Source organism: Tenebrio molitor, chromosome 2, assembly GCF_963966145.1.
Source record: "Tenebrio molitor chromosome 2, icTenMoli1.1, whole genome shotgun sequence".
Lineage (NCBI taxonomy): Eukaryota > Metazoa > Arthropoda > Insecta > Coleoptera > Tenebrionidae > Tenebrio > Tenebrio molitor.
The window spans coordinates 2,994,555-3,017,908 of record NC_091047.1 but is presented as its reverse complement, the minus strand read 5'-3'; the positions used below and the strand labels follow the sequence as shown (position 1 = coordinate 3,017,908).

The window sequence follows — 23,354 nt, the reverse complement described above, 5'->3', positions numbered from 1 at the left end:
TTGTTTCGACGCCGAGGAAATCTCGGCCATTTCCCAAGAACCGGTTTAATTCAGGAAGAGCCATTGTTCGTCGAACAATGGGAATTTACTCGCGACGCGCCGTGCAACAGGGATGATGTAGATTGGTTATTTTCGAAGGTAATTGGTCGCGAGGACGGATTTTTTCCCGTGCCGACCGTCGAACACCACCCGATGACGAATTAATGCGAAATGGGGAAAAAACGCGGCGCGAAGAGGAATTTTTTTCGAGGAGTCGACGCGTTTTTGCACCGGCGCCGCTTCCAGAGGATCATCCCGAAAAACTGAAAAATTAAGTACGCCAGCTTCGGACGGCTCCCTGGAAAGTTCACGGGTGATCGATCCGACGAGGATCGATTCTTATCGACGATATAACGGTTCTGGGGCCGCGAAAATAAAACACCTTCGCCAATAATTAATGAACGACCCTCCGGTGCCGCCCCGAGGCCGGCGGGTGCAACGGAGGATCTCCGATATCTCCACCTTCGATTCGCAGGTTCGGGGAGGGACAATCGCAGGCGATTAATTAGCGCGCCGGAAATTTTTTCGCGGAGGTAATCAGCGAAAGGACAAGACTTGGAATCCCGCAAGTAAATAAAACTTTCGGAGGGCTTCTTAATTAATTGAAGTCTGCTCTGTGCGGCCCGGATGCGAGCACCTGCGGAGATAAATCACCGGAGCGATTTTGAAAAGCGCGACAAATGGGCCGACGTTAGGCCGAGACGTGCAAAAAATCGCACCTCGGAAAGGTAAACGAACGGCGTTTTTATCGCCGACTGCACTTCCACCCCGAGAAAATGTTTATTATAATGGGGGCTTATCTGGCCGGGCGGAAACCGCACCGAACGTATGATTAATTCATGTTTGAATTAAACCCCGCGGCGGCGCTGACCCTTAATATCCGCGCCATTCGAGCAAGACCCCGCCGCCGTCACTGCGCCCTCTTTGTTTCATTACAAAGTAAAATGCCCTCCTCTCGCGATAAATATCGTTCGAATCCCGAGATTAGGGAATTAATTCGTTCGCTTGTTCGTTTCTTTATTTCCTCCCGGAGTCGTTTGTTCCGGGGTCTCTCAAACTCCGGCGCCGACAAGTCCTCCGACGTTCCGGTGTGCTGAATTACGGGGACCCCATCAAATTAAGTCCGGGCCGGTGTTTATCGTAAATAATCTTCTTTCGCGTGGGGTTATTACGGTCGGACCCTTGTCGGGTCCTTTTAATTAATAATTCAACCCTAACGGGGTAATTAAGCAAAAATTGACAAGGCTATATACTCGACTGTACCGAACCAACTTCTCCAATTAACCCGGTGTAATGTAGGTGTCGCTCCCGTTTTTCGCCTTCGACGATCGCACGATTAATCTTCTTCGTCGAGTAATTTTATTGGTTTGAAAAAGCGCCACGAGAACAAGCGACGCTCGAACGTCACGGCAACGCTCCTCACGACGACAGCTGACGGAATTTAATTACCATCGATATACTTCTTGCAATTATTAAATGGAGCTGATATGTTGGCAACACTTGCGGCGTTTTTTTGCTGGTGCGTTGAGCTCCGGATTAATTAGGTGTTTGATGTGGGGGAAGCAAGAGGATGGATGCAGCGTCGCAGCTGCAAGGGGTGCGAAGGGGGCCATGTGAAACGCCGACGACGACGAATAGATGTTAAATACAAAAAAAAAAATCTAGTCTTTTGGTTTTTGAGATATAAAGCATTGAAAATTTGCTCGAAATTTCCAGTAATTAATTTTTCTTTTTTCTCAATTACATCAACTCAGTAGCGTACTGGAAATTTACAGCAAATTTTCAATGCTTTATATCTCAAAAAGAAAAAGACTTTTACTAGAAAAAAATTTTGTATTTAACTTCTATTCATCGTCACCAACTACCAATTTTTTTTGACACGCATTTCGAGGACAGCCTGTATATTGGAAATTAAATAACAACTCCCAAAATGTTTGGTGTCTTTTGGAGCTAGCAAAATTTCAAAAATTCATTGCTACGACTGGATAAAACCGAATCAAATCTTTGAAAGGTATTGCAAAGTTATCAAAGAACTCCACGTAAATGCACCCAATTTACACTGAAAAAAACATGAGGAAAGTGGAACGTGTGGTGAATGCTAAACTATAGAAAGCGAGTCCTAAGTACTCGAAGATAATCAAGTTAAGCTGCGCAAAGTTAGAGGGTGAAAACCGGTGCACCTAACTTCCCTGAGAGTTTCCGGGAGGTTTTGGGTGGGCGCGCAACCCGATTTTTTTTTCCAGATTTCGACCCGCAGCATCCCATACACATCGCCACCACTTAATAGAGAGCTAATCGGTGGAAAACGATTAAAAATCAGTGCCCGAAAGCACAAACATCCCGTGGTCGACCCCTTAAAGCAAACATTCGGATCATGCAAAATTCCACCCTCGTAAATTCCGATTTTCCCGTCCCAGTCCAGGTGCACAAACACACAAAATGCAAACATCCCCTTCTCATTAATTAAATTTTATCAGTCCGGACCCGTTCGAGAGCCCGCGGTCGATAATAGTTATTTACGAAATGAGTGCATTATTTGAGGCACGAGCGACGAAGGAGCGAGTGCTTCATTTGCGCGAATGTGCCGAATACGTCTTCCCGCATCGAAGGAGGGCGCTTGCCAAAGGATCAATCGAATTAATAGAATGAAATTATTTCGTCTCGGTTCAGCCGGAAACGACACCAACATCGATCGTCCCAACCGGTCACAAAATCGCTGACTTACTTGCTGGCCGTGGAGTTGACGCTGGTGTTGGACCTGGACCTCCTGTTGATGATCGAATCGCCGCAGTTGACGACGCCCCCTTTGTTCGTTATGCTGAACGTCCGCAGCCTGTAGAGATCATCGCTGAGCCTCGGGTTGTAAGCCTTTTCCGGGAGCGAGCACACCCTGGGCCGTATGTGGTCTGGAACTGAATAATTGAAATATTCAGAGAGATGCCTCCGCCAGCGAGAACAAAGTTTTTCCGTTTGGAGGCAGAGCAGATCCCTCACGCCGGACGTGAACGTCATTTCCTTGGACTCCTCCCGCGTCGGCCGGGAAACGAGAGGATCGTCGCCGATCCCGAACCGGTCCGCTTCAATTTTAATGTAAATTTTTAATTTTCGAATTGGAAAGTTTGCCAAATTAAATTTCTTTGAAGGGTTCGTCGAGGGGGCGGCGTCCAACCGGAACTCTACCTCGCGGACAGAATACGAAATGGAAAAGGGAAAAATTAAATATCCGATTCCGTCCGGAACTGTATCTATTAAAGCGTTATAAGACCAGGACATTTTTTCTTGTTGTCGGAGGTGCTCAAATCTGCTTAAAACACGACCGGAATTGTTAATTGCAGTTTTTGCGTGGCGAATATCTGGAGGGTGTTAAAACGCGGAGGTGTCTGCACAAAGGCTCGACGCTCTCGTTCTGCTCGGACAATTTTTTAAATGCGAAAACCACTCAATAATTCACATTATCTTGACGCTCACAATGATTTATTCTCGCACAGTTGTCCCACTAAATGTAACGTTGAAAAATTGTTCCCTACGAAAACCTGACATTTTTAATTATTCCCCGAATAATAAAACGAGTGAATTAGAACAGTGACCATTCGCACGCCATTTCTCTCTTTGTCTCCGCAAACGAAAAATCAATCAATCGACTAATGGACTATTCGGTTTCGAACAGCCCAGCGAAATTTCACCGTTGTCCTATTTTCGGTAAACAACAGTCGCTACCAGTTACCTGTCCCGCGACTTCCATTAACTCTAAAATTAATTACCTAATCCGTCAAAGAGTCAAAATGTTTTTGCGAGTGGATCTACTTCAAAGCGTCGCTGTGACTGCAAGACTGACAGGAACACGGTTTCCTCAAGTTTCAGCTTTTCAGGAATTGCTACCTGTTCTATTATTAATTTCAGTACTACTCGCTTCGCTCAATCGACAAATATACAGTGTGGTCCTGTACAACTAATTCCGCTTGAGATTCGTCAGGCAAATCCAGATGTCGCTACGACTGTTCCAACAAAACCAAGTTGTCTCTTACGAGCGTAAAAAATTTCTTTCCAGAAAATTAAAAAATGTCGGTGTTACAGTAGCAAATAATAAAAAATAGTTATTTGTGTATCAAGGCCAAAAAGTGCATCTTTTTTGTCCGAGTTTGGGTTTTCTCGCTGAGGCGCAGCCGAGGCTTGAAAACAGCCGAGCACAAAAGGCAATTGTTCCACCACTTGTTCCCTGAGAAAATGATGTCTAATCTATGTTTCATCAACTGAAGCTACTCCTATACCTTCACAATAGAAACTAACGAAAATACCACACTACTTGACAATAGATTTTTTTTAATCCTCTTTACTTGTTTATTCTCTTATTTTTAAGAATTCATTTTAATAATAAATAAGCTACATTACGCCAAACCATTGTTTGAGCTTAATATTACAAAAAATCTATTGTTTTCCGTTACACCACGTTGAGCAGAAATTTTGGCCAAACATATAAATTATCAACATTTTAAAAATGACACACGTTTGAATTTCGCGCTTCGTGCAGCGCCCTCTGAATTTGCTTGCAACAACACCATTAAAAATGTGCATTCACTTGCACATCTGTAGAATTTTAATCTGTGCTGCGTTCCATCATGCTTTCTACCTTTCGGTAAAACTATTTTGAAACTGAAAAATGGGTTACCATTGTGGTCTGACAGGCGTCTGATTCCTTCCCTTTGGAAAAAAATCCCAAATAAAATAAACACCCCTCGGAACGAGTTTTATGTAAAGCGAACAGCGCCCACGGAAAATTGCACTCCATTTTCCGCGCCATGCAAATGAAATTTTCCCGCCTGCTCGCGACCTTTCCGCGGAAAACACCAAGATCCCCCCCTGCAAAACACGAAGTAACGCAATTAAGCAATCGAGAGGGAGGCCGTAATTAAAATTTCGACGTATTCTTCCACTCGAAATGTACCGTGATTGTCCCTAATTCACCGTGCTAGGTGGAATTGTCACAGGGCGCTCCAACTATTAATTGTTGCTACTTTCGTTCACGCCCAAGAGGATCCGTTTCTGGTTTTAATTAATTTCAACGGTCGCAGCTTACGAGCGGTTCGCATTTAATCGTTTCGACGCGGCTAATTTCATGTTTACCGTCTGAATGGCTAATTTTATCGCCGCCACCAGACGGCATCGCTTCCATTCGACAGCAGGAACCGCAACGTGCCGCCACCGTCATTCTCCGATGACAGATGTCAGGTCACCGGAGGACAAAGAAGCGGCATTCCATTGTCTTCGCCAAATTTGCGTCGTCTCGGCGGCAATAACCTGCGCCCCTTCTGGAGGCATCCCCCGCCGATAAAAATGATAACAATGGAGGTGTTAATCTCGCGGCCATTACGCCAGGGTGGGACCGATCCCGCGAAGAAACTACCCCTCTTCCACCTCCGCTAATGGAAATGAATGTTTTAAAAGAGACCTGTTGAGCCACCCCGGGCGCGCCACCCCCGAAAGCACGAACAAGACTGTTTCGCGTCGAGCTCTTGGGAGATTTTCAACACTTTATTGACTTTGCTCGTTTCGAAGAGAAACAAGGATCCTGTCGAGTCCTTGACTTTTCGCTGGAACTGCATCTGAACGGTTTCGTATTGCGTTATGCCGCTTCGCATTGTACCTTGCGAGGGCCCGGTATTGATTTTCACGTGGACGGAGTTCTAAAGGTAAAGTTGCCGGGCGATAAAATATTAACTTCTGGAGGATGTTATGAGTATCTAACCACTGGACCCATAAATTTTTATCGTCGGGGCTAAATTTCCGCCTCCGTTAAAAATAAATAAATAAAACGCCGCCGCGCTCGTTCCTCTTGTTTGTCGTCGTGCCTTTTTAATTCGACGGAAAGTAAGAATCCGACGGCGGCGTCGCCCCAAAGACTGGTTAATGAGGAGCGAACGGTTCGACGAAACGTCGCCGTCTTTCTCTTTCGCTCTGTATTAATTTTACTTAATTACAGTTTGGTTTAATCCCCCGGGCTACAAAGACATGAATTATTAGATTAGAAGGAGGGAAATTGTAGCGAATGCTTCAAAGGAATGCACGAGATACACTCTGTTTGTGTCTTAAAGGTTCCACGACGGACCGTGAAAGGATACAGGACCGCACCAACTCCAAATCACGCACCTACCTCGCACAATCAATCAGAAAATTCCTGCCGCAATTAAATCGTGTATTCTTGGTTGCCTAATCTCCACAGGCGACCAATTCAATCTCGTCCCAAGCCATGAAACGGGACGATAACGCCAATAAAAGTAACAATAATAGACTTTATGCACCTATTTGATCGAAATTAAAAGATAAACCCGCAGATAGAGCGCCCTACTCTCGAGCAAGGTGGCCGCCAATCAGATCCGGATTAGGCGGAACGCCAAGAAAAACTAATTTCAAACTGAGATAAATCCATTCGGAGTTTTAATTAAAAATGCGCGACAACAGGTGCGACCGTTCGTTTGTGGATGTCGAATCGACCTCGGAGGGTTTGCACAAAAAGCGGAAAGTGCGGACGGTGAACTATTGTGTTCCGAGCACAATATCGCTCCGCTGTTATCATTGTTAATTAAATCTGGAAAGAAAGTCGCATTAATCTTCGTGACGCGACCGGTCGGGGGTTGCGAGTCGGGGTGGCCGCATTCAGATTTCAACCCTGACAGATCTATCAAGTGTACTCGGAAAAAATAGAGTCAAGTCGAGCGGAAAGGGAAGGAAAATTCTTGTCCGTCGACTGTGAAATTTTTTATTTGTCGTCATTTCCCTCTCAGTTGACGGACGTAATCTAACAATTTTGCCCAAAGAGTCACACCGTAACAGTTATTTGTGCAGGATGTCCATCGACCACTGCTTTTTTTACAAGTGGGAAATTTACACGCACGAGCGCAATCGTGAACGAAAATTTATATTCATTTTGTGTTTTCTTTATTTTTCTAATAAATTACTCGAAACGTGGCCGAGTGCAAGTGCATTAAAGAGCGAAATAAAATTCCTCGAACAGTAAAATACAGTTTTCTGTTTGACACTGTGAAAAATTGTTCCCTTTAGACGCACGATATTGATTAAAAAACAAGTTCTGTTTTAATGGCGGTGCCAAAAACATATTTTTCAGTTCTGGCATTGCGAGGGAGGCTTCGTTCTGGTCAACAAATAACGATCCACTTGGCCCTGTCACTTCGTCGAATCGCTGAAGCCACCCTATATATCACCTGAGCCGTCAGGAAGTCAATTTCCTTTCAAAAACTTCCCTTTCGCCGATCGATGTGGCGAACCCCGCCGACATTCGTTGTTATTGTTCTCCATTAAGCATCCGAACTTATCAAAACGGAGCGTGGATCTGCGTTCCGCGGGACAAAAGGATTAATGGCACAGACGCCATGGATTTACGTATCTGCACTTAATTGCTCGAGTAATTCACCATTGTAATATCAACACTAACTGTTAAACATTTATCGTGAACGGTGAAGGATTTCGCAATTTGTGGCGGTTGAATCTATTGCGGCAGGAATTTACCGAAAGAAAGGGATTTATGGGAGCGTCGGACCGTCGGGACGAAAAAAAAGTTTCAAGTTTGCGACGCTCCACCCAAACATTTTTTTCGATAAACTGATATCGGTGCAACGTCGAGTTTGTTAAATCATCGATTAGTTTTGTGGAATGGGCTTTCGGGTGTTGCCTGGGCCATCGATTCTACTTAATTTAGTTATTTTTAGAACTGAAAGAGGACCTAGTATTTGGGCGCATCGACCAAAACTCCAAACTTACATCAAACAAGTCTCGGTGGCAGTTCGAAGTACTAAATGTCACCGAGAGACATTTTCAGAAAAATTGATTTTCCAAAAAAAAAAATGTGTAACGCCCCTGGCGTGACGCACAAGCGACAATAACTTTTTAATCGCTCGCCGTAAAATTCCATCATTTTTCTCATCCACTCCACATAAAAATAAAAAGCTGGTTAATTAGCCTGTTGCCATTTAAAAGGGCGATTAATTCGTTTTTGAACAAACACTTCGTTCGACTTTTTTCCACTTTGTTTGATTGTTCGCAGTGGCGTCGATAAAAAATTTCGCCTTCAAGGCCATTAGATAATGAAAGTTATGATCGCTGTGACAACTGTGAAACATGTTCGATGCTGCCCGTCGGGAAATCTCCGGAGAAATTTACAAAAAAAAAAGAAAATTGGAAATCGTCCAAACTGCGCCGAGGGACGCAAGCAACGAAATTTTCTTGGGCACGTTTCGAGTGAAAAACGAAACATTATATTAATCGGCGAACGACAGGTGTGTCTGGGATAAAATCATTTTATTAGTGTGAGGAGCACCTAAGTGGAACGGCCGCTCTGTCAATAGCAATATCGAAAAGCTTTCGTTCGAAGGGAGTGATTGCGGAAAATTTCCGACAGAAATATCTCGAGTGCTCATGATTTCACGGCTAATTTTATCCGTTTAGACAAGAGTGGTAATGGACCATGTTGCAATCAGTACTACTGCTAATGCTTTCGCCGGAATATTAAAAGCGCCGAAGTTTCAATTTAACGAAGGCGCTTTGCTTGCAAGCACAAAGCTGAAATTTTTTGCACTCCGACTAACACAAAATCAAGACTGAGTCGCGACCTTTAGCTTAAACAAGTCGCAAATTGAACATTAATTTTCCACCGCACCACTCCGAATAACCCCTAATCGCTCCCTTGACAAAACGACAGCTCCCAGTTCACTTTGTTTAATAATAGAAAAAAAGATAAAAAACGCAAACTCATCACCGGAGATAGCTCCAGACTCGGCACACTCAAACAAACTCGAAAGCTAATTAAACAACAATAGGAAAACTTAGAGCTTCGCTTCAATCAGTCATATTAGGCGAAAGCTTCGTCTGGAATCTGGAATGAACTGCATTTTTTGGTTTGGAGCGAATATCTCAGGTGGAAATAGTACTGTTGCAGGATAATAAAGTTTGCAAAAGAACTGCGCATTTCGGAGGGACAACGAGTGGGAACTTGCGAGTCTTGTGCATATTACTTCAAGGTTTATCTCCAAGTAAATTCTTCGGTAGTTGTGAATTCAAAGCTCACGTCTTTGCCGTACAAGCAACGTCAAATCGGTTTAACAACGTGATCATCACGAATCCCCCGGGACCGAAACATTTAAAAATTCAAACGTCGGAGTGGTAAATATCGATTGGTTTAAATTCGTCACGTGTTCCGTTCGGGGCGAATTTTCGCAACATTTACCAATCTTCAGTTAGGCACGCTTCATCGCATTTTATTGAAGCAATTCTGAATCAAATTGTAAAAAGGATTCTGTTGAAGCTGCCACAAGATTTGCACCGATTTTTTGAAATTTGCAAAAATGTTTGGGACCAAGTTCTTGTCACGATTGCGCTCTCGTCGAACCGCAGCGCTCAACTAGAATTTTTAGTTCTTCGGCAACTCCGCCAATTAACAATACGTCGCTGGTTATTTTTCCGCGAACATTCGGAAATTAATTTCGCAAAACAATCAATAGCGAGCGCCGGCTCCAGACTTCTTGGGAAACATTATTAATGATGCCCAAGAAACGTAAACACGTAAACATTATGCGTTCCATTGAAACTCACCCGGCAACTCGAGGAAGTTGGAGGTGCGGCGCTGCCGTCCCCTGGCGGTGTTCTGGAAGTTGAGGGGCCCGATGTCCTCGTTGGACACGTTGGACATGTTGGAGGCGACCGAGTCGCGGGACCCTCTCCGGGAGGCCAAGTACGCCAGACCCCCCTTCACCGAGCCTTTCCTCCTGGGGGAGCTGGGGCGGCTGAGCGAGGTCATGGTGGTGTTGGCGGCGTCGTCGGTCATGTCGGTCAGGTCGGAGGTGGACTTGCGGCATCTCTGGATGGGTCTTTCGGCGCGTTCGGACTCGTTGATGGACTTGCTGGAGGAGTATCTGGCACGACGAGTGAAATTTTCAAATTCGTCATGTCAAAATCTAGGGTTGGCAGCACTAAGCCGCAAACTTAACGCTTGTCATCGTATCATTTTAAAAAAAAAGTTTAAACAATTTTTAATGTAAAAGTCGATTGTAATTCCGCATTTTTGTTATTTGAATAATATGTACTGACTACTGACGAATTTTATATTAACCTGTTATTCTCATCCGCATCAAGGTCATTTGCATGACAAACAGCGAGATGAGTTCTGTTCGATTTTTTCAACGCCAGTGCATTGTGTGAGCATTATCTAAGACATTTTTGTGATTTATTGTTTTATTACAGTTATGTTATGATTAACGTGTGCGCGAACCACGAAATAAATTGGGATAAAATATTATGAATGCTGTTGGGTTGGCATTATCGCCTAGAAAGATGAAAGGTTTGTCAAGTGTAATTTGGCTAGGTGTTCTCGTTAAAATTTTAGTAGGTCATGACGTCACAGCAGAAAATTATTTATTTATTAATTATTCTTCCAGTGACGTCAATGTCTACCTGCCGTAATGTATTAAAATGTTTAAACGTGCCTGGAAAGGATTTTTCAATCAAGAACACTTCAAATTTCTATTTTTACCGGTTAATTGGACAATAAATCTACCTCATAACTCAGTGATTAGTGCCGCAAGCAAAATTATTTAAATTTTACCAATAATAATGCATAATCAATCACAGAAAATTTACAAAACTGATCAATAGAAACAATATTTTACTGTCAGGGTTGGGTAAGAGATTAAATTTCACTAACAAAAATCTGAATTGATCTTAACCTTAATTTTGAAAATGAAATAAAAATTTTGTCTTTTTCTGGATTTGAGTCGTTGCAAAAGTGAATAATTAAGAAAAAATATGAAACTGTTGGTACCTCTCGTCATATCCTGGGTTTGTGCGTATGTTGCATTTTGGCTTCTTGGATTTCTCCTTGAAGGAGGAATGTCTGGAGGAGTACCTGTAGCTGGAGCAAGTCTGAGTCTCGCTCTTCGTCGACTCCGAATCCAGCGAGTGACATATCTTGTACTCAATATCCTGGTACTCCCCTGTGGGGTGAGTCGTGGTGGAGTGATACTCCAGACTAGACTTGGAGTTGCTGGAGTCGCTCTTGGAGGCCTGATACTGCTGGCGATGGAACGCTTTGCTCAGCTTCGACTTCGGCGGCGACTGCAGATCGAAATTGTACTGCTCGCTCGACGACGCCGTCGCCTCCTTCTGCACTTCTTCGTAATTGAAGGACCTGGGAGAGCGCGGCGACTTTGGCGGCAAAATCGGCGATTTGGGACAAGCCCCTTGGTTGAAGTCGAAGATGCGCTCCGCCCGAGACGGACTGCACAGCTGCACCTTGGGCGACTTGGTGCCCCTCTCCAGAAGGGGACTCCTGGGGTAGCTGGGGGACTTTTGCTCGGCGTAAATGGGGGACTTGGGGGCCGCGTGGTAGTGATGCTCCCCTAGACGCGGACTGCGAGGCGCCGAGCCGGGGGTCGGCGACGAGTACGAGGACTTCGGGAGGACCGCCGATTTCCTCGAGGACCTCGCCGAGCTGCTCCTGGAGAAGCTGCCGTTCACCTTCATGTCTAACGTCTGATATGGAATTCGATCGTGATATGCTACATAATTTTCCAGCTGGAAAAGTCGGAAAATCCACGAGTTCCATTCATGCAACAGAAGTGTCGGACTCACCTGGTTTTTCACAGCTGTCCGCTCGACAGTCGCCAATGTACTAATGTTCTTCGTATTCCATCCGTGGAGTGAAACTTCCAAGTGGAGAACTCACAGACAGGCGCACTACCCTTGATCAATAATCTAGAACGAGACAGACAGATAGGCGGAGAGCTTTTCTAACGTCGGACAGTGCAAACCCGGGAAATTGCATTTTCCACAAGCGAAAACTGAAATTTCCAGCGACAATCTCTTTTCCAGATATTGAACAGTACAGATGTGTCTTCCAAGTTTCAATTAGAGTTTTCCAGCGCGACGCTTCGCTTCAGTTGGAAAAGAAAATTGAAATTGTCAACGAGAAGTGCAACAGTAACGATCCGAGCTCCCGCGAGTTTTCACGGAAAGTCCAATTTTCCGGAGGTTCAAGTTCGCGGAAAATGCGAGGCATGCGCCCAGCAATTTGGCAACAGGTAGCACTGAGAAACTACGAGAGGGAACAGGTGGGATGCTCCCTCAGTCGATGCACAATTTCCCCTAATTTTCCTCGGCGAAATTAGAATGTCGTTGGTACCGGTGCCGCACCGAGATTCCAACGCGGACCCTCGCTTTTCCGCTGCAGGCTGAAACGACATGTTTCTCTTTGTTCAAGGATAACGCACAATTACAAGGAGACTGTGGTGCATATTACAATTTTCCCGAATCGATTCGTTTCCGTCCAATGAAGGTTCCCGCATTGTCGTTCCTTCGGGAGTCGCCTCGTAACATTTTCTTTAATGGCCAATAATCGGATGCGGACTTAAAAATGGGTGTTATCTGCAATAAAGGCGCACGAAATGAAATGTGAAACCCATAACTACGATTGTCCCGGGGAAATGGGAATCGAGGTTACCTGGACTCGGGAAAATTAAACTTTCCTCTGTTCTTGTATTTCCCCCCGATTGAAAAGTTTGTTTTTTATTTGATTTGGCGAGGGCGTTGAGAATGAGATCACGAAAATTCGCGCTCAGGTGGCTTCTGTCACTTTTGACATTTCTCGGCGTCGATCGGATCAAGCTGCGACAACCCCAGAGCAAGTCCCAGCTGGGTCCCGCTCATGAAATTAGTCGAATTTAAAATGACAAAAACGGAAACGTCATCGAATTAGGGCGTGCGTCTCATTAACTCTGATGGAGCGAAGTGTCACCGGCCGCCCCAGGGAGCCACATTGATCTGCCCTCTCCCGTATTTATAGCGGCATTATGAAAATTGTAGCCGGAATTTGACACTGCCAACCTTGGAAATTCGAAATTCGCGGACCATTATCGCCCGTAAAAAAGAACGTTCCCGTTCGCTCCCACAGGAATTGTAATATCAGGGCCGGTAATGAATAAAGCGAAATGTCACACGCCAAATGCTAACACGTAACGCCTTATCGATCTGATAAAGCGATTCCAGAACACACGTCCTTATCTTATCGTTTTTTTAATTTGCACGCGGCGCTACCGTTTATTAACAAATGTGGGAAGATTTCGAGATTTCGCCCACACCTGGGGTGGAGAGGGTTGTTACGAAATCCGTGCGTTTAATAATAAGATGTTTCATGTGGTGGTGCTTTCTGGTATTGATTCGACGATGCTAGAGCGCTGCTGATGAATGTGGGTTTTATTCATGGCGCGAGCCATGCAAATCGTGAATTTTTTCCTCTGATGTTATAATAAAGTAATAATGTTCGGAATAACCTATGTCCGGAGGTGACTCATTCAGAAGGGGGTTTAATAAGCAAGAGAATGAACGACTAAAACGAAGAATAAAAGAACAAAACGAAAGACTGGAAATGGTAGAAGAGGACATAAGGAGAAATAATTTAATAATACAAGGAGTAGCAGATCAAGAAAGAGAAGACCAGTTAGAAACAAAAGAAAAAAAGAGTACCTGAAAAATATTGGGGCAGATTCAATGCAAGTACTGGGATAGAAGCAGTCAGAAGAATTGGTATTACGAAGGAGCAACAATAAAATTCAAGGAATAGGAAAAATAGAACGAAAGAAAAGAGGACAATGGCGATGAAAAAAAGACACGTGAGAAGTAAACGGAATAGATAACAAATCAAAATGGAAATGGTTGATGAAAAAAAAGCTAAAAGTGGTAGAATGCCAGAGGAAATAAAGAAAAACGAAGAGAGGAAAACCGGAGAAGATATGACTGGAAGCAGTGAGAGCAGGGGGGAGAATGCTAGGCGAAAGCGATTGGGAGAGCGTCCCGAAACAGATAAATGAATCTGGCCTGGATGCCGTGCCACCGGGTGCGTACTGTGCCAGCATATAACAATAATTTATTCATGCTAAAAATTACAAACATAATTTTCCAGTCGAATTGTTACCGAATTCATGAAATCAAGGTGGGTCTGGTCGCGATTACGCATTCACTTCCTGCGCATTTATAATGTAATATAAACATCATGTAAAATGATTTGTACACAAAAGATCTCAGTGTGGGCCCCCACGACTAAAAATCGACCGACGTTCATTGATTACAATAAACAAACGGAGTTGCTGTTGAAATTTTGAGTGAGGCTTGTCGAGGACGAGGTTCAAAAATTTTCCAAGGAAGCTTCGCGCTGCGCGTATTTGCGTTGGTGAGGAGACCGTGGGAACGCCAGATGCGGGTCCTTTGCCCACCTGAGCCGCCGCGACCCACCCGATCAGCTCGTCTTTTGCATTCGCAATCCCTCACGACGTGGAAATCCTGCCCCGATAAACCGACCCGCTCCGGGTTTCTCTTGCCCTCGCATTTTAATAAACCCGAAAGAAACTCGCCGAGCGGAACGAGATCGCAAATTGCACGCGATTTTTCCGCCGCAATTAGACACGAAAGCGGTTTACGAAACGATTGTGGAGTGATTTCGCGATTTGTTTGATTATGCGACGGCGAAAAAATAACCGTCGAACATCTTCAAAGTGGCCGTTCGAGCGCACGGAAGGCCATCCGTTTAATTGCGCCGCTGACAAACTGAGTGCTCTTACCGAGATTAATTGGTTACCGTTTTCTAATAAATTATCACGTGGCAATTGGCAATCGAGAATAGTGTCCCGCGAAATTGCTGAATATATCTCCGAAAGGTGTCACAGTCAAGGCCGGTGCGCCCCTTTTTTTACCAGACAGTTACACATGGCCCTCCGGGGCGGGGATGAATTATGAAGACCGCTGTTTCACGTGGGGCTGTCGACGGCTGATTAAGGGCCGCACGAGGCACCCTATCCTCCATATTTCTTCCTCTCGGGACATATTTAAGAAGAAATGTCCTTGAACTTCAACAAGCAAATTGCTCTCAATTTCCTTCTGCTTTTAACTTTCTACCGCAACAATTTTGACATCACTGTCTACTCTTTTTATTTTTTCTACCCTAATCCTAAAAGTATTCTAACTCTTCCTTTTATTTTACGTGAACCCTACACACATTTTTTCTATGACTTTTTTATACCTCAAAACCTTTAACTTTCACTTCCAGTTAACAACGTAGACGAATTTAAACAAAGCATGAAAGATGAGACTGAAGAAACAAACATCAGTGAACATATTCAAAATCTTTTATGATAACATGATGATAAATAATTTGTTACTTTGGAAGTTACCACCATTTTTGATTTACAAAATGTCAAATATCGATCGAGTCGACATTCGGACCAAAGTGAGGTTATGTATTTGGCTATTTGGGCTAAACGTTAAAGGGCGACCACAACTTTTTTTGATCTTTGCAGCTCTCGGTTTTGCATCGAATCTAATTTGGCGTACCTCTGTGTGAGAACAATCAAATTAGAGACTCGTGGGACGTTCATAAGTTATGTGCGTTTTGGGTTTTATTCAACATTATCCTGATTAGCCTGCAGCAGGGCGGATGCAAATGTAATTAGAGGGAACACGTCGCATCGGTTTAATTTTTTTGAAAGGGATTTTTTTGCGTTTCGGGTAAAGCGAGACGGTTAAGTAACAACGATATTTATTGTCTTAAATATTATAAGAAAACAAAACAGCGCAAAGTTTAAAAAATGACAATCTTTGCTTCTTCTCTTCAGACCTTGCGTTAAAATCAGCCACTCGTCGTACACTTGACTCGAACAAATCTAGATCTTGGAAAACCTAATCGTAGTGTCATTTAAGTAAATTCTTATGGACTAAAAGTTAATTATGGATAGGTACGCTAACTCGACTAACGTTTCGGTGCGGCTCACCGAAAGCAAAAATATATTTATATAAAATGATCTAATAATATTATGACTATGTCTTCATAACATACTATAAAATAATATGTTTCAATCGATTTAACAATAAATTCAAACAACTATGCTTTATAGTCACTCTGACTAAGTGTATCACTAATAAGATATTTTAGAGAAACAAACCTATTCAACTCTTAGTTTATTGCACATTACCTACTAATTTTGAGCTTTTCTTCATCTGAAACTTAGCTAGACTTAACGATTAACCTAACAATTTTGCCTCGTACAAGTTATGACTATTTCGTTGCGTAGGAATTCCTTCTTTTAATAATTAATCATTAATAATAACGATATTGCAGTGTAACTACAAGTACAGGCTACTACATAATAAATCACATAGAGTAAGCAGTTAAGCGAGGCTATTCCTTACAAATAAAACAATCACATCGATTACTTTAACTGGAAGACAACGCAATATTTGTTGTTAACAAAATCTTAAAAGTAACCAATAATCTCGTGTCTTAGCTTAAAATGAATCGATAAAAAAATTGCACTAATATTTCACAAGCAGTCTGCTAAATAAAATACCTAACAATTCATCTAGGGTTTTGGGGGTACTTAAATCTAGGCTAAACTGAGATAAAGATAATTTAAAAACATAATCAATTATGTTAACAAGGAAATATATTATAATCTGCAATATATTAATTTAAATAGTAACTATATATTAATTCCATCTATACAAGTATTCTGATATGTGCGATTAGAAGTTACTTCGTGTCACTGAATCTCAGCACTTTGATTATTATTCCGGTGATACTTAAGAGTTACGGGGTTAGGTACGGCTCCGCTCAAATCTTCAACTCGACATACTGATTCGGAACGAAATTCTGTCTGGCCTTGTCGTGCTCTGGTCTGGGGATGCCGTCGAGCATGATCCGGGCGTCCATGGCGGGCATCGGCGCCATGGGCGGCAGCGCCACGCACTCCGGAGGCATCTGCAACGAACGTTTCAATTTGCCGGCGAAAGCGTCGGGCAACTCCGACTCATACCATGGCTTGCTGGGGCTGCTGCGGGGGCAGCGCGCCGGGCGGCGGCATGGTCGGGTAGTAGTTCGTCGGGGAGACGGGGGGACTAGGGTAGGGCCAGTAGAATATCGGCGGCGGCAGAAACTGGCGGGGTCCGAGGGGCGCGGCGGCGATCTGCACGGGACCGTATCCGGGGAAGTTGGGGCCCGGGTGGAACGCCGTCGGGATGATGTTACCACCTAAACAAAAAACGATCGATCAAGAGGAGAGAAGAGGGGGGACGACGAGGACGGCGGTCGGTTCGTTTCTGTTTGTTTTTGTAATCTTTTAGTGATTATTTGATGGTAAAATGAATATTAACGAACTCCATGCTGAAATGTCGTGAAATGTGGCTTAATCCAGTCACCAAAATGGCACGAAATGCCATCCCACATACAAAAGAAAGCTTCTCCATGGGTACTTAAACGTTCTACTGTGTATGACAAGAAGTGTGTTATTCTAAGGGCATAAAAAGTAAAAAAGACTCACCACAGTGTAGCAGAGTTTTTACCGTTCCACCAATTGGCGGCAGCAGACACCACGAACGACTCCATTCCCGGGTATAACCAATAAACTAGCCCACATGGTACAGTATTGCTCATTTTATGTTTGTTAGGTTAGGACAACATTGAGACAAGTAGCAAAGGTGCGAGTGACAAAAATGAGCAATACGACTTAGCAAAAGGAAAACTAACAACAAACCCAAAGCATTATTGTGACAAACATTTATTAATTAAGTGTAAATAATTAGAACATATCGTAATGAAGTAAAAAGAGCTGCATACAGTACAGAAATATAAGTGATCATAGAGTTATATTGTTCACTTCCTTGACGAAACTTTCGCTAGACATGAATGTCCTGGGATTCCCGGGTGTACCGTACCGCACATGCTGCGCACTCGACACGTGTCGTGTAAGTTAGTAAAGATGAAGCCTGTCAACTGGCCAAGAATCAAGTCGTAGAGAAATGTTAGTTCACCCACTCAACCAATCGCTCTGGCGGGCCGCACTCGACTCAGAGGGAAACAAACATTGAGTTGACCGCCGGTGTCGTCCCGCCCCCACCACTACCACCGACTGAGCGAAATGCAGCCACGTCAAAGCACACACACCAAGACACGTCAAAAATCTAGCGAAAGCTCAGGAAATGCAAGGCTTACACTAACCTACAAAACGGCCGCAGGTGCTGATTGCGAGCTGGCCCCACAATCAACAGCTCCGGTCCCAGGTATATTAAAAAAAATCTATAAACTAAATAAAATTAAAAAACCCAATAAGTATCATCAATTCGTATGCGTGAGTTTGTACAATTTCATTTCATACTCGCTACTCCGCGCGATCCCAGCGCCCTCTGTCGTGGGGCGCGACCAGGGACGAGGCTCCGGGCCCGGAGGTTCGTTCCTGGTCCGGCGACACCGTCCCGCACCAAGATCTATCTCAACGAGTAGAAAGAACCCAATCCAACTGTTGTAATATTAGTTGCGGACACATTTTTGTTACGACAAAAGCTGTCTTACACATAAAAATGATCGGTTATCAAAAAATATCTCGCGGCGAACACGCCCCTCTCGAAAAATGCATCTAAATCTCAACAAGATATGTATAACAACAATAAAAAAGTCTGGAATGTTTCGAGGATCACATGGTTATCGTATTTATAGTACACAGTCTTTGCAATAGCTGCAGCGAATTGTCCAACACCGTCAAAAGTGCACCGGACGGCTTATCAAATATCCCAAAATTTATGTACACACATTTTTACGCCTCATCAAGACTTTCAACAATGCCATTGTCCGCCAACAATGACGCCATTAAATTCGACCGCGGCAGACAATGGGCACTTAAATCTTGAACCAATCAACGTTTTTATTGCGGCGTCGCACGAGATTTGCTGTTCGACACACATTTTTTGACCGAGCGCCAGATCGGTCCATTTCCAAAAAGAAATTTTTTTTCGACGGCAAACTAAACTAAACTCTAAAATCATCTGGTTATTCACCTAAATCTAAAAACAATTTTTCGTTAGTACGTTTAAATCTAGTGGAAATTACGAAAATATATTCGCGGGGGGCAAGGGGGTGGGGTGTGTAGAGTAGTGACGGTTTTGAATAACTAAAATTCAAATTTTCGAAAACGAGAAACGTCGGACGCGATTGGACGAGTGATGTCTCGCGAGCGGCACTCGCGGCGGTTATTTGTCATTTTAAGGCACTTTAGTCGCGTTAAAAAAAGGAGGGGGAGTATGTACAAATTTACAAAATGAGAACATCGAGGGAGATGAGAATAATATCGAGAGAAAAAAAAAGGGGGGGGGGTTACATGTTGGGGTAGAAGTGCTGGTAGACGGGGAGGGTGCCCTGGGCGTGGAAGGCCCTCTTGGTGGGCGCCGCCTGCTCGTTGAACGCGTCCCCGTAGCTGCGCTTCATCGCGACGTGGGGCATCATCGGTATGACCCCCTGGGCCCCGCCGGGGATGAGGTGGTGCTGGGGGTAGGCGAGCTGGGGGCGCGGCAGCCCGAGCGGGGCCATGCGCGGGGGCAGCATGACGAACGGCGGCTGCGAGAGCAAGTGCGGCACCATCTGGGGCGTCTTGAGGACGGAATTTTGCGCGATCGAGCTGTTGGGCGAGAGAGGACCGACGTTCTGGTTCAGCACGGCCAGATTGTGCTGGGCTATTTGGTTCATCAGGATCATTTCGTTCTGGGCTTGGGCCTGGTTCTGGCGCGCGATCAAGTTCTGCTGGGCTATGATCTGGGCCTGTTGCTGGGCGAACAGGGCCGGATTGTCCCAGCCGAGCGGCGACACGTTCGACACCATGTTTTGAGATATTTGACCGACCGTGGTGTTCGGCGGGGGCGGCGGGGGGATATTAGTAGGTGGAAGAGGCGCTATTGAAGGTAACATACCGGGACTGAGTAGCGCGGGGGTGGCCTTCGCGGGTGACACGGGGGCGGGTATGCCGCCCGTCAGTACGAGATTCATGTCCTCGCCGGAGCACTGGAACACTTCGATGTAGCGCTGCTTCTTGCCGAAGATCATGTAGCGGTGGTGCTTCTGCTGGGCGGTTATGCAAGCGGACTGCTCCGAGTCCATCTGGATGAAGGCCTCGCCGCTGGGCTGACCCTGCGAACACACACCGACCATCAACTCCCGCCGCCTCCCGCCGCCGTCACTCACCTGTGCGTTGTACACCATGTGCACCCCTTGGAAAATTATATTTTTGGCATAGTCTCCGAGAAACTCGAGTATGTGTTCGACTTGAGCCTCGTAAGGCAGTCCTCTTAACCTGATGCATTCTTTTTTGGTCCCGGACGTGATAAAATGTTGAGGCAATAAAGGCATGTGCGGTATCAAAGGCGGCAACGGTTCGGGCTCGTAGGTTCGCGACTCCAACGACCTGTTAAGTACCTGAAACGCAAAGGAAAATTGCAAAAGCTCCGCCGGCGACCGTTTCCGCACAAACCTGTTGCACTTCGGCCGTCGTCGACCTGAACAGCTCGATGTACCTAGAACCTATGCATTCCCTGTGCTTTGAGAGAGCTTTGGGGGCGTCCGATTCGTTGGCGAACAGGACGAAAGCGTCACCGGTGGCTCGGCCGTCCGGCTTCCTTACGAACAGGACTCCGTCAGCTCCGTCCAAGACGGTGCACGAATTTTCACCGGAGGCGAAAAAGTCCAACTGGAATCGAACAAATTAAAATATTTTCAGCCCGCAACGTAAATTTTCTTTACGACTCTGAGACGCGGATTTTACGACGAAACAATAAAAATATCGAAACCTGGTGAAACGGTTTCGTCGAGGAATGAGCGCTCGCTTAGATAATATCTAAATTTATGACCGCATCAAAAGTACTTTGTATTCAAAAGTGGGTGGTTTATAACGCCAGATTATCCCTATTTTGAATTTTGACAGAAAACTATCGGCTGACACTTAAGGAGAATCTTCTTTAATAAAATATGAAGTTTTAGATATTAAAAAAAAAAACATAAAATATACCTGTGACATTTATTTTCTAGTGTTACGACATTCAATCGAATATTTACCTGCAAGATTTTCAAATAAAAAAAATTGAATCGTTCGTTCAAAATTAAAACAATGTGTAAAATAAATACATTTTAGATGAGACGATGACGGATCGAGTTTAGCTCCGACATGATGTTGAAGCGTCACTACATGTTTGCTTTGAACGGTGAGACAAAAAGAAAATGAAAAAAAAAACAGCTTCCGATTCAAGAAAAATGTTCAGATACATCCTGAGTACTTACATAGCTTGTACCGTCATAATTTTGTCAGTTCAGGATTTGATTTTTTTTAAACAAATACGGGGAATCCTATTATTATTAAAATATGAAATTCAGGACATCTGCAAAAAACATAAAATGTACTCCTGATTTTTTTTACTGATTTACAGTGTCACAACATTCAACAATGTGTCTCTAAAATAGATATAAAAAAATCAAGACAAAAATTAAATATGTCTGATGATGAGGGGCCGAATTAAGCTCCGACATGACGTTGGAGCATCACTCGTATTTGGTTTCAAAGGTGAGACAGAAGTAAAATATAAAAAATAACTCCTGATTAAACTAAAATGTCCAGAAACATCCCAAATACGTTTTACTGTCATAATCTTGTGAGTTCCGGAGAGAATTTATCATTCTGAATTTCCCCAACGATTTTCATTCACAAATGAACAAAATTTATTTATTGGCTGAGCAATTTGAGTAAGAATTTTTTTAATAAATAAGGAGAATCCTCTCGCTAAAATATTAAATTTGATAATTGCATTTTATTTACCCACAAAAAAATTTTCATTTGGAATAAATTAAATCACTCATTTCTGACTGAACTAAAATATTCAGAAATATCCCAAACATTTTTTACCGTCATAATCTTGTCAGTTTGCGATTCCATAACGGTTTTCATTTTCATAAATGAATACAGTTATTTTTTAATAAATAAAAGGAATCCCCTCTTAATACAATACGAGATTCAGAACGTCTGCAAATATAAAAAAGATAACATTACAGCATTTATTCGAGTATTTATCCACAATTTACAGACATTTTTATTACAGTTTTTCATTAAAAATCAAAACAGGCAACTCTAATATTGATATAAAAATCAAGAATAAAGTTGGATATGTCAGATGTCGAATTTAGCTCCGACATGACGTGAAGTATCTAAAAAACGTTTTAGATGTGGACTGTCAAACTCAAGGTCGTTTAAAACTTATGATTGCACTGTACGTTAGTGAGAAATCTCTCATAAATTCCAAATAGACTACGTCCACTGCTAGAATGCAGTTTTTTAAATATCCTTAGTTAAAAAAAAACCAAACCAAAACATTAATATATTAACAAAGTATCATAGATTGTGTTGGTAATATCTTGAAACATTCGCGCCACTGATTCTCATTGGTTGTTATGAAACCCACGCGAAAAATAAATTATATGACATTTCAAATTTGAAATTGTCAGTGCTGTCAAGTGTCAAGCATTTAGATTTGCGATTTTTCATCTTAGAGCTTTGTTTTGCGTTTCTTTGGCTTTAAAAGTTATTAATTTTGATCGTGTTGCTGTTTTGACCCGTTCCGTTGCGATTTTTTGTTTGAATTTGTGAAGTGAGTGCGCGCCTCAAGAATCTAGCATAATGAACACTTGAAGTGACATTACAAACATCGAAAATGATACAGAGGTAATTTTTGTTCATGCATTAGATATTAAATAATCTCTTGTTTGTGTTTAGCCATTTCCGAAAAAAGCTGGATATTTTAATTTCAGTAGCCAGCTTTTTTCGGAAATTCGAAAATGTATTGTGGGTTGCATTTTTAATTAATTCCGTCGGGCACATTATCACTCGTAAAATACAAACATGCAGAATAATAATAAAAGATCACGTGTAAACCTGCTTTTAAATTTTGAGCCTTGTAAGCCCCCTTAGTTACTTTTTCTGGTGGTGCCAACTTAACACCAAGTCCCCAATCCACATCTATGACGTTCCGGCAAAAAAAAAAGCAGCTTCTAATTAATCTGAAATGTCCAGAAGTAACCGAAATACCTGTCACTGCCCCCATTTTGTAAATTCTAGAGAAAATCCTCGAGAAAATCTATATCTTTCTACGATTCCATAATTATCGACAAATTTATTTAACTTATTTTTTAATAAATATTTAATCTGCTCTCGAAGTTCCCTATTTGCAACTCTCGAAACATTTTCTTGTACGTCAATAAGTTGTTAAACTAGACTTGACAGGTTAATTTAATATAAATCAACTTCCGGTCAAGGCTATTTACTTATACAAGTTTTTTAATGCAAGAAAATTGGTAAAAATTGATGACAAACATTAAAAACATTCATAAAAAAATTTCAACAGCGTCAAATATTTTGCTCGTTTTTAACCACTTTACAGACACTACAAAATTTTGTTTAAAAAAG

General features: G+C 43.1%; 2 protein-coding genes and 1 long non-coding RNA gene across 15 annotated transcripts in view; 1 reads left to right on the top strand and 2 right to left on the bottom strand.

Moving 5' to 3' along the window:
- Window positions 1-15,286, bottom strand: part of LOC138124289 (uncharacterized) — a 176,736-nt gene extending 161,450 nt beyond the window's left edge. For 2 of the 10 annotated variants that reach the window (XM_069039276.1, XM_069039283.1), the window contains exons 1-4: window positions 11,674-15,282; window positions 10,865-11,616; window positions 9,640-9,959; window positions 2,765-2,951 (exon numbers count right to left, since the gene is read on the bottom strand). In XM_069039276.1, the coding sequence (XP_068895377.1) occupies window positions 2,765-2,951; window positions 9,640-9,959; window positions 10,865-11,565 (1,208 nt within the window). In that variant the 5' untranslated portion in view covers window positions 11,566-11,616; window positions 11,674-15,282. Of the gene's footprint in view, window positions 1-2,764; window positions 2,952-9,639; window positions 9,960-10,864; window positions 11,617-11,673 lie in introns of all 10 variants that reach the window. The other 8 variants (XM_069039280.1, XM_069039277.1, XM_069039279.1 and 5 more) reach the window with 8 other exon arrangements.
- LOC138124381 (uncharacterized) lies at window positions 10,001-10,811 on the top strand. Its single transcript, XR_011157125.1, has 2 exons — window positions 10,001-10,428; window positions 10,482-10,811. It is a non-coding gene; the product is annotated as an uncharacterized lncRNA (long non-coding RNA).
- A 325-nt stretch (window positions 15,287-15,611) lies between the features above and the next one.
- Window positions 15,612-23,354, bottom strand: part of fus (fusilli) — a 36,068-nt gene continuing 28,325 nt past the window's right edge. For 3 of the 4 annotated variants that reach the window (XM_069039297.1, XM_069039299.1, XM_069039300.1), the window contains 3 exons: window positions 20,379-20,594; window positions 20,093-20,323; window positions 17,533-20,038 (listed from right to left, as the gene is read on the bottom strand). In XM_069039297.1, coding sequence (XP_068895398.1) covers window positions 19,232-20,038; window positions 20,093-20,323; window positions 20,379-20,594 — 1,254 coding nt within the window. In that variant the 3' untranslated portion in view covers window positions 17,533-19,231. Of the gene's footprint in view, window positions 16,847-16,901; window positions 17,117-17,532; window positions 20,039-20,092; window positions 20,324-20,378; window positions 20,595-23,354 lie in introns of those variants that run through there. The other variant, XM_069039298.1, reaches the window with a different exon arrangement.